The sequence below is a fragment of the Artibeus jamaicensis genome, unplaced genomic scaffold (genome assembly GCF_021234435.1).
Source record: "Artibeus jamaicensis isolate MK-2021 breed Jamaican fruit bat unplaced genomic scaffold, CSHL_Jam_final contig_456, whole genome shotgun sequence".
Lineage (NCBI taxonomy): Eukaryota > Metazoa > Chordata > Mammalia > Chiroptera > Phyllostomidae > Artibeus > Artibeus jamaicensis.
In genome coordinates, this window is record NW_026521839.1 from 7,279,557 (window position 1) to 7,290,916 (window position 11,360).

Below are 11,360 nucleotides of genomic sequence, written 5' to 3' on the forward strand. Positions count from 1 at the left end.
TACAAGCTTTTAGTGATACAGGAAAATAATTGCCATATTAAGCAAAAAAGCAAAACTCAAAATTGAAAATAGAGTATTCAGTCTACGGCCATACCACCCTGAATGCACCTGATCTCCTCTGATCTCGGAAGCTAAGCAGGGTCAGGCCTGGTTAATACTTAGATGGGAAAATACAGTATTCACCTCTTAACAATTCTAAAAACAGATTAGTAGATTATGTTCCAAATGTAGAGAGCAGTTTCTAATGAGCTGTGACACTACAGAAACTATTTTTTTCTTAAAATAATTTCTACACTTTGTATAATTAGCATGCATTACTCAAGAATCAGAAAAACAAAACATCTAGTGCTTCTAATTTAGCAACCTAAATATAATAACAAAAACCAGTGGACAATATATCTTGGATTATGATTCCAATAATGTCAAGACACAAAAAAATAGCAGTGAGTCTCTATTAATAAAAGTATATAAAAGAAAAAAGCTTGAAGATCAATCATAAATACCTTATAAGAGGGAGCAATAGAGTAGAAATTTCATAATAAATCAGAAGTGAAAATTAACAACATAATACTTGCTTCTAAATATTTTATTTTTTAAGACAGGGTGGTCAGAGATGGCCTTTTAAAACTTTTTAATTTTTTAAAATTATTTATTTTTAGAGAGGAGAAGGGAGGGAAAAAGAGAGGGAAAGAAACATCAATGTGTGGTTGCCTCTCATGCACCCCCAGCTGGGGTCCTGACCCACAACCCAGGCATGTGTCCTGACTGGAAATCGAACCACTGACCTTATGAGTGACAGACTCAGTGACAGACTGGCTCACAGGCTGTCACTCAACCCACTGAGCCACACCAGCCAGGGCAGAGATGGCCTTTTAAAATAATAATAGAAAAATGCATGTGCTTCTTGCTTTTGATGACTTACAATCTTGTAAGAGAAATAAGTTAAGTATCGTGTTATCTATCTATTACATAAGAAGATAGATAAGGCCTTGGCTGGTGTGCTCAGTGGATTGAGCACCACCCTGTGAAGCCAGAGGCTGCAGGTTCAATTCCCAGTCACAACACAAGGGTGGGCACATGCCTGGGTTGTGGGTCAGGCCCCAGGTTGGGGGACTGTGAGATGCAACCAACTGATGTTTTCCCTCCTTCTCTTTCTCTGTCCCTTCCCCTCTCACTAAAAATAAATTTTAAAATATTTTTAAAAATCAGATAAATTCCAAAAGAAATATCCACAAAATGTTCCAGGAGCAAAGAGAAAAAGAATGACATAGTGTGAATTCAGAAAGGTTTTACAGAAATGGTAGAAACTAGAATACACAGGCTCTCCTTTCTCTTTATAGGATTTCGAAGGATGACAACATTAAAAGCAAACGGAAAAGTGGGAACGAAGCAATGGCAACATGAAAGTACTAAAAGTGGAGGATCACCAAATCAGGGCTGCTTCCTATAAATATTCTTTTGGCAACACCCAATTTTCCTTGCCTGATTTCTTTGCATACCGAGGATCCTTCTTATCTGTAATTTGGTCTCTTGAGTAGACCAGCAGGGGGCATCTCTGGATAGGTATATTTCCCTCTGCAAATTAATAACCTTACTCCTGGACTTACAAATCAGTCTCCAGAGACTTTGGTTAGTGAGACTCAGTCCCCTAGGGCCTGATTACCCCTGAAGACACACATAAAAACGAATTTCTGTCATTGCAAAACCAACAGGTCACACTATAGGAGTTACTACTAAACAAATAGAGAAGGTTTTACCCATCAATTGATGAGGGTAAAAGACACTCTGGCAGTAGGGATAGTGGAGTGGGGGAGGGGAGTTTAAAAACCACCAACCTGTCAAAGGCAGTGGAAAACTGAGAAGCAGCAACAGGTGTTGTAGCCCCCAGGCCTGGAGGAAGCAAAGCCTACAGGAGCCCACCCCAGCTGTTGTGGAGAAAATCACTAACAGAAAACGCCATGTTACTTACCCACCATTTAGGAGGGGAAACTAAATCAACCAGAACTAGTTGGGGATGAGAACCACCCTTGGCAGGTGGGGAGTTAGTGAAGCAAAACTCTTAGAAACAAATGGGTAATTACGAGAAGAGATCTGATTGTGTCAGATCTTAAAGGGAGAGAACAGGACACTGGACAAAATGACCAAGGTATAATGTGTGAAACAAATAGAATGTAAAGACAAATAAAAACAAATAGCAAAGACCTATTAAGAAATTACATACACATATATAAAACAAATAAAAAAACTGTACAAAGCACTTCAGTGCCTGAAAAACTCAATAGCGTCTCAGTGTTTCAAAACAGACCCCCTTGCTATAAGAGAGTTAAGATGAAAAGTGTGCTTAGGGGAGTTCAGACTTAAATGTTGAATATTCCTTTGTAAAATCTCATTTTATTTAAAGTTCACTAAATCATACACTGATCCACAAAAACATATTCTATTTACTTTAATAAACAGCATATCATCAGATATCACTCAGATATTTAACTTTTGGAGTTATAGGCAAGAAAAGGACATTTAAAGATAATTACTAAAAGCCATAAACTGCCATTTCAATTAGGGCTGAAGCTCTGTTTGAACACAGGTTGAGAAGAAATACTAGCGGGTTGCACACTGCAAACGTACTATCCTGGACCTGACTATAGTTATGAGATAGCTAGAAATAAAGTAGAGAGGTATTTATTGGAAAGGCCACCTAAGCTGAGACAAAGAGGAAAGGCTGGAGGATGAGGCAAAAATAAATAAATAAATAAAAATAAGGCGGATATGCTTTCACTCCTCCTCTTGGAAGACTCCCAGGTAGAAGAAACATGGCACTAGCTCAACACTGCTATAATTACTACATTATCTCGGATCAAAGGAACGGAATATTTTAGAGTCCACTTTTCTTCCAGATAAAAATGAAAGATTAGAAAATAAAAAATAAGGCCGATATGCTTTTACTCTTCTTGCAAGTTCTGGATAGCTGAGATAGCAAAGATAAACATTCAGAACAAATCAACGCTACCAAAAGCATCATTTAATTCTGCCATAAAGAATTAAAGGATAGTTTATTTAATAAAACTGGTGCTGCCATAATTGGTTCCACTGTAGGAAAAAAGTTAGAACCCCTTCCATGTGTCACTTATAAAACTGTATATGGACCAAAGATCTAAAGGTAAAAATAAATACATGAAAATATTAGAAAGAAAACTTGAAGAAGAATATTTATATAGGCTCAAGAAGGGGGAGGGGGAGCTCTTCCCAAGCAAGCAAACCCAGAAGCCACTAAGAATGATGATTTTTAAAAAATTTCTGCCCTGGCTGGTGTGTAGCTCAGTGGATTGAGCACGGGCCTGCGAACCAAAAGATTGTGGTTCGATTCCCCATCAGGGCACATGCCTGGGTTGCAGGCCAGTTCCCAGCAGGGGCCAGTTCCCAGCAGGGAATGCACCAGAAGCAACCATACATTGATATTTCTTTCCTTCTCTTCCCTTCTAAAGATAAATAAATAAAATTTTTAAAAAATTTCTTTTTCCTGTGGCAAAGCAACCCATACAAAGTCAAAAGACAAATGAGAGAAAATAATTGCAATACACTTCACAGGCAAAGGGGTTAATATCACAAATACACACAGAAGTTGTAGACAGTGATAAGACAACTCTCATTTTTTCAAATGGACAAAAGACAGGTATAAATAACTCATAAAAAAAGTGTAAAAGGCCAATAAACATAAAAAATGCTAGTAATCATAAAAAGGCTAGATATTACCATATTTTGCTGTATCATGCACACTTTTTTCACCAAATTTTTTAGGGAAAAACAAGGGTGCACATTGTACATGAGTATAATGATTACATACCATGGGCATAACAATGGGAATAATAATCCCATGTACAATGCACACCCATGTTTTTGTGCGCATTATAGATAGCAAAATATGGTATTTTTCACCCATCAGATTGCCAAAAACAACAGAGATGAAGACACCAGTGATAGCAAAGGTTAGGGGACACAGTCATTGCATGCATTCCCTGCTGGTGTGAGCATGAAATACTATAATCTTATTGAAAAATAACCTGGCATTTCCTAATAAAAAACACATACACGCAACTCGTATATTCCCTAACCTAACAATCCTACTCCTGGATGGCTGAACTACAGAAACAAAAAAACATGATTACATAAAAAGATATGTACAAGTATATTAATCACATCACTGTGTGTAGTGCCAAAAAATTTAAATAACTTGACTATCCATTGTAAGGGGGTAAGAACTGAATAAATTATGGCACAGCCATGTTATGGAATATAATGTAGTTACCTAAATTAAAGATGAGTAAGGTCTACAGGTACTGATGCGTATGACGCAATGTTAAATGGAAAAAAGAAAATGAGCAGGCTGTAGGTAGTGTGCAGTATGCCATTTGCTTAAAAAACAAAAACAAAAACAACCCTGAATATTTTTATATTTTTTGTACTAGTATTAAGAAAGATGGCCCGGGCTGGTATAGCTCAGTGAATTGAGCGCGAGCTGGGAACCAAAGGGTCACCAGTTTGATTCCCAGTCAGGGCACGTGCCTGGGTTGCAGGCTACATCCCCAGTGGGGTGCACGTGAGAGGCAACCACACATTGATGTTTCTCTCCCTCTCTTTCTCCTTCCCTTCTCTCTAAAAATAAATAAATAAAATCTTAGAAAGAAAGAAAGAAAGAAAGAAAGAAAGAAAGAAAGAAAGAAAGAAAGAAAGAAAGAAAGAAAGAAAGAAAGAAAGACGAGCAAAGCCTTCTTTGGTACGTGGGAGCTGGTTAAGGATGATTACCACTGTCTTTTCCTGGTATACTTTTGGCTGACATTTCGCAAAATGTAAGTTTTGCTTTTATAACAATAAAAGGAAAATCCACTTCTTTTGGTCTCTTTAAAAAAAATTAACCATACCAACATCTGTGAAGGTCCCAAGGTCTATGCAACTTATATGAACCAATAATGATTTAGGAACACAAAGAGGACACTAAGTTAGAAGAGTGAAACACATGTTAAACTAATTTTGCAACAAGACTTACCAAAAAAAAAAACAGGCTTATTTTGAAATATAAAGAAAGCTACTCTTCCATGGGGACAGCTGTTTTCTTACTTAATCTAAAAATCTTAGCAGTTGTCAGCATGGCTTTGATGATGAAGATGCTCACCTATTAAAGCCTTATCAACAAAACTCCCAATCAAACAGGATCCTGACTTCCCTTTTCTTCAAATTTCATTTTAAGGTAGCACACGGCTTTGGTACTGTTTTCCAAAAAATGTGTTTATTAAATGGGTCAGGCCTATATGAAACTTAATATTGAGAAGTATTTTCAATCCCTTCAAAAACTCATTCATCCAACCCTCAATTACTCATCCTTAACAGGGGGCGCCCTGCTATGCATTACTCAAAACCAAGCATGCCTGAAAACATCTTAAACATAACTGAAAGAAGATCTGCCCAATCACAGGCCAGCTGCTTGCAAACTCCACCCTTGAGTACAGGAAGAACACTTTTGATTGGAAGACAGTTGTGTTTACTACGGTGTGTGGTGCAAACTGGAAAGGCCCACATGTCTAAGGTCCAAAGGAAAGCTCTTTAATGAAAAATGGAATAAGCAGCCAGTTCTGATCCTATACTAGTCATTGTCATTAACAGAACCTCATCACAGCAACAGCAATTCTTGGGCAATTTTGCAAGCTGGTGAAAATTTCTAAAGGCTCTAGGTTTTGTTGCGGCTGTGTTCTCAAGTCCCTTGCTATACATACAAGCATAGTGCATTCTCAAAACCCAAATTTGCCTTTGCTTCTATATGCATAAACCTCCATGCAAGACTTCAATATCTAAGAATCACTGAAACTTTTTACTTGGTTTGAGAAATGAATTCCATGGGCCCAAGAGTAAAATTATTCAGTACTTAGTTTACCAGGCGTCTAGCATCTCAGTGAGTTTCACAAACCTCTGCCATAGGGAGCCCAGCAAACAACAAAGTGAATGGGTAGCCATTTCAGGTGCAGAACTCATTAGCAATTCGTGTAATGGAGGAAACAACTAGAATGTAAAATTCAGAATGAAAAGCTAGGCCTCTGGTCAAAGTTTGCATACAATGGTGGATCTTAAGTATGTTTTGCATTCAAAGGGGTAAATTACTGGATCTGAGAAGGACAGCTCTCCCCTATCTCAACCTAGAAAGCAATCTTCTCAAGAAAGCACAGAGGAATTTAAATGTAAATCTCCTTGAACATCAACCTCACATCCTCATATTCCTGACACTCTTTTCCAAATCTGCTTCACTGAAGCCTCATAAACGTCCAAGCAGCCTTTTCTTAGGTAGCATGGAGAAAGATCAAAGCAAATGAACTCATACAGCAGAAGCAAAGCCTAAAGGGGACACAAATCAAACCATAAAGCTTGCACATTGCGGGGCGGGGGGAGGGTGACATAGCTGATGAATAGAAAAATAACAGAAACCTACAATATTACTATTAAATCTCAAGAATCGCTTCCGCCTTCAGAGTGAATAAAATCTGCAGAAGCAAATTCACCAAAAAAACTTACCTTCTACCTGCTGATCTATTACATTCCGAAAGAATCCTATTTTTCATAGCCTTATCTCAACAGAGAAACTGGGGCCGCTATCAGAATGAGGAACTCAAGAGGCTTGCCAAAGCTCAAAGACAGTATTTTTGCCATCACAGAACAAAAACAGCACATCATGGTCCTAAATGCTAGTTAAATTCTATGACGGGACAACTTTAAAATCACAAAATACACCAAAGCAAGTATTCACAACCGACTATGCCCCAACGCAAAGTTTCAAAACAAAACCTCTCCCAAGGCTGAGGGAGTAGACGAGCTGAAAGCAAAAAAGAACCACCATTCAGCTGCTAAGAGATCTCAAAGTTATCAAAAACGGTCACAACTGCATCTCCTGTCACCCACAAGGGCAGAGAGAGCGCGGCCCGACAGAGTCCCGAGAGCTGGCAGTTCTGGACACCGCCAGGCTCAGACAAGGAGGAAGTAACTGCCAGATTAAAAAAAGCCCCGAACAGCTCCAACTGCAGCCGCTGTGCAGCTCACCACTGCCCACATTCCCGCCCCGCTCGGGGCTGCGGGAGGAAAGGAACAGGGCGCAGGTCTCCAGGGAGAGGCTGGGGATTACAGGTCCGCGTCTTCCAGGGGGCAGCGGCTGCACCAGCCAAACTCTGAGGAGCCCTGGGGCCCAGGGTTCGAGAGCCAAGTCCGAAGGAGTGTTTTTTTTGGGGGGGGGACTGAAAAAGGGTCGTTCAGGAGGCGGGGCCTGCCGGGTGGAGGCAGCAGCTTCTGGCGTCCTGGCCACCCCCCCGGGGGAAACCGGGGCGCGCACCCCGACGCGGAAGCCATGCCGGCCAGAACTCGGGGTGCAGAGGAGCCGGTGGGGGGCGCTGAGGAGATCTGGGGGCGCGGAACTGGGTCACCCCCACCTCACCGCCCCCTCACAAAGGCCCCCGGGGAGGCCGCCCGCAGGCCCCGCAGCCCGGGCCTCGAGTGCCCGCCTCGGCCGTCACTCACCGCTAGGTCCTGGGGCACCGCCCCGCTCATGGCCCGCACGGTGCCGGCCCTCCAGGCCCGAGTGCGCAGCACAGGCCCCGGATCTCCTCCCGCCGCCGCCGCCGCCGCGGGCACCGAGGCCGGAGCAGAGGCCGCGGTGTCCGCGAACAGAAGCAGCAGCCGCTTGCCCACTGGGGAGGCCGCTGCGTCCGCCATCGCCAGGGCCGGCCGGACCCGTGCTCCCGCCCGCCACCTCCCACCACCTTCGCCGCCGAGCGCCCGATCCGCCCGCAAGGCCTCCCTCCGCACCACCCGCGGCCGCGGCTCCCCCCCACCCCCCCAACAGCCACCACCAACCACCGGCGCCGCGCAGCGCCCCCGGTGGCCGGGAGCGGATCTGCAGCCCTGGCCCCAGCACAGCGCCCCCCGCGCTCCGGAGCGGAGTGGCAGCTTCGGGCCCCTCGGAGCGCTCCGCCCCAACCTCCCCGGGGCCTGCAGTGCCCCCCGCGTCAAGGAGGGGAATTGCAGTTTTGGCAGGGGTGGGGAACTGGGCGGGTCCTGCAGTCCTCCAGGGCACCATCCTAGTCCCAAACTTCCTTCTGGGGGTCCCCTATCTTTGAAGGCTTTAGCTTACCATCCTTGGATACTAAAACTTACTGGGGTGGGGAGCTGAGGGGCAAGGTACCTAGAGAGTGAATGTTTTGAGCTGAGAAGTTAGCACCCCAATACCTATTGATTTCCTATCCTAAAAAATGTACTGCCCTGTCATTATCTTTTAGGAAACTTCTTCCCTGATGGTCCATCGGACCAACTTTTCACTGGCCCATAACATGTTACCACCCCCATTCTATACTACCATGACTTCATAGGTTCCTTTCCAGTTAATGTGTTACATCCATTGGATATAATAATGCCACTCTTCCACTGGCTGAAGGCCAGGGAGCTTCCAGCACCTTGGTATTCTGACTTAAACCCACTGAGCCTCTTCTCTTTCCAAGCCTGCCAATGTTTTTAAGTCCACGTGTTTCTCAACTTTTAGGGGAATGGGAAAGAAACACAGATTATTTTATTTGGTTCAGTAATGGTACCTCATTTTACCATGAAAGTAGTGGGACTAGGGACAAAGAAAACTCCACCACTTCAATCTAAATTATTAAATGTGGAAGATTGATAGCTCCTGTTAGAAAAGGGGCTGTAGTGGAGAGAGAATGGAATTTTTTGCTTAGGTTGTTTTCACACCAGGAAATGGAAAAGTTCAATCTTTTAACATTGGTAATGTCAGAGAGTAGCACAGGTTCCATGGTCTTATGGATGCAGAGACTGAGTATACAAACCAGGAAGATAAAGGGGTCTAGTAACAACCCATGATTGTTACCCTAAAAGAAGCTATTTCTTTCACTGATCTGCACTACAAACAGGAAAGAGTGGCAACTGGTTCTTTCTTAAGGACAAATGTGCCTACCCAGTAATCTGTCTATAACCACATCTTTACCCTTGACCTACTTGGCTTGTAGCAAAGATTAAGGGTAGAGGGTGGAGAGTAGGCACCAACTATTGGCTTTATTTAGTAAAAATACAAAACACCTAGGAAAGTGAGTCTAGAAGTAACCCTGTAGAGTACCAATGAAACATTTCCTTGGAACTTCCATTTCCCATACCCAGCCTGAGGCCTAAGAATATTTTCCTGGGCCAAGAGACACCTACCTCTTAAAGCACATGGCCCACCAGCTGTAGTTAGTAGGAGGGGAACAAGGGCGAATCCATACAGAATCTAGCTGCCTTGCAGCTTTTCTATCAACATTCTCCACTGGAATTTTCTTCCATGTGGAGCTCTAATTATTACCCCAGTGTTCAGAGCTGGCTTCTCACAGCACCAGAAGTAGAAATGTGCCTAAATTCAGGGCCGAAAAAGGCAAATATGGAAAATACATTCAACAAATATGGCAAGCACTTTTCATGTGCCACTAACTTCTCAGAGTGCTGGGGACATAACACTAAATGTAAAAAACTCCTTGCCCTCAGGCAGTTTATATTCTTTCCTGCATTAGCAGGATTTTAGGAATGGTAAAGGAAATCACATTTGGCCTTATAGTAAATAAACTGTAGGAAAAAAACAACAAAAAAATTGAACAGAAAGGAAAATGGTTGGTGGGAGTTATTTTTGATGTTTCAATTTTACCCCTGCTGAAACAGATGAAATATAACAGCAGTTTTGAAGAAAAAACCTATAATGATGAGCTTCTTTAACTACATGCCACTGCCCCACCCCCCAAGCCCCTCCCTTTGTTTCTAGAGCAGGTGACAACTCCCACCCCTTTAAGAGTGTATTTTCATCCCCTCAAAGGTTTTTGTCCACCTGGACCCGCTTTCCCCTCCTGCCTCAACACCTACTCTAACATCCCCATCACCCCTCTCCCTCCCCCAACCTTCTGCTCTTTCCCATTCAGGTTTCAAATCAGGTGGTCCCCACTTCCCCCTGAACCCCTTCTTTCCCCCCTGCACCAAGAACACACAAACACACAAGTTTCCTGCTCCAGGTAGTCAGGCCAATCCTGTCCACTTGCACATTCATTGGTATTCAATGATGAGTGCCTCCAATTTGAAGCAGGAAACTGGGACGAAGGCTAAGCAACTTGACTCTTCTTGCTGCCTGGCAAGTCAGCACCAAATTGGTAAAGAAAGGCTATGCCTTAGGGACAGAGGCTCCTGCCTGGATCTCTAAGCAACTACAGTTCACCCACACACATTGGAAGAATGCTAACGTAGGGAGAAGAAAGGGTGTAATAGAAAGGTCTAAAGAGAGCCACACAGCTTCTTTCAGCAAATGAACATTTCAAATTGAAGCATTAGGGAAAAATACCATCTTCTAGGGCAAAAGAGAAGCTCTGCTTGGTTGGATTTTACAAAAGCATTATTTTTAGGATGCAGAAATTGCCTAGGTCTTTGGAATCTGAATTCTGATGACTAAATCTCTACCTCTCCAGTACATAACATGTGAAAACTTTTTTTAAAAAAGAGATTCCTGTCCTGGCCAGGCAGCTCAGTTGGTTAGAGAATCATCTCAATACACCAAGGTTTTGGGTTCAACCCCTGGTCAGGGAACAACTAAGAACCCACCAAAGAATGCATAAATGGGTGGAATAACAAATTGATGTTTCTATTTAAAAATCAGTAAATTAAAAAAAATTTTTTTAAAGATTCCTGGTCAAGTCTACCATCCTGCCTTCTCCCACTTACTTCTCAGAGAGTACACACCAGTCTAGACAAGTCCCTGCCTGCACCATCAAGCATTCTTAGGGAGCTAGAATATATTAATACTTCACTTCAACCAGGTGGAAGTAAGAGTGACAGTAGAGCCCCGACTGATGTGGCTTAGTAGGTTGGGTGTCATCCCTGCAAACTGAAAAGTCGCTGGTTCGAGTCCCAGTCAGGGTACATGCCTGGGTTGCAGGCCAGGTCCCTACTTGGTGTGCGAGAGGCAACCTATCAATGTTTCTCTCCCTCTTTCTCCCTCCCTTCCTGTTCTCCCTAAAAGTAAATAAATAAAAATCTTTAAACAAACGAACCAAAAACAGCAGAGGAAGCTGGTGTAGGTAAGTACCAGGGAAACTCAGACTGCCGTAAATATCCAAGGCCTTAACAGAAGCCTGGACTTCAAGGATATGACTGCTGTGGCCCCAAAGGGCCTAGGGACCCGTTACTGCCCTTGAAGAGCAAAGGCCCAACCATGGCACAGCGGAAGAGTTAGGTGGCCCTCTCTGCTTTCTCCTTGCCTTTCTTTGTGGAGAAAGGAAGACGACACTGTAGAACACAAGGCTGCTTGGGAAAATGGA

The 11,360-nt window shown here is 43.1% G+C and overlaps 1 protein-coding gene across 2 annotated transcripts in view; it reads right to left on the bottom strand.

The window, feature by feature from the left end:
• KDM3B (lysine demethylase 3B) overlaps positions 1-7,810 on the bottom strand; it is a 57,004-nt gene extending 49,194 nt beyond the window's left edge. The window contains exon 1 of one of the 2 annotated variants that reach the window (XM_037147530.2): positions 7,549-7,810. In XM_037147530.2, coding sequence (XP_037003425.2) covers positions 7,549-7,743 — 195 coding nt within the window. In that variant the 5' untranslated portion in view covers positions 7,744-7,810. The remainder of the gene's footprint in view (positions 1-7,548) is intronic. The other variant, XM_053666483.1, reaches the window with a different exon arrangement.
• Positions 7,811-11,360: the final 3,550 nt, after the last annotated feature.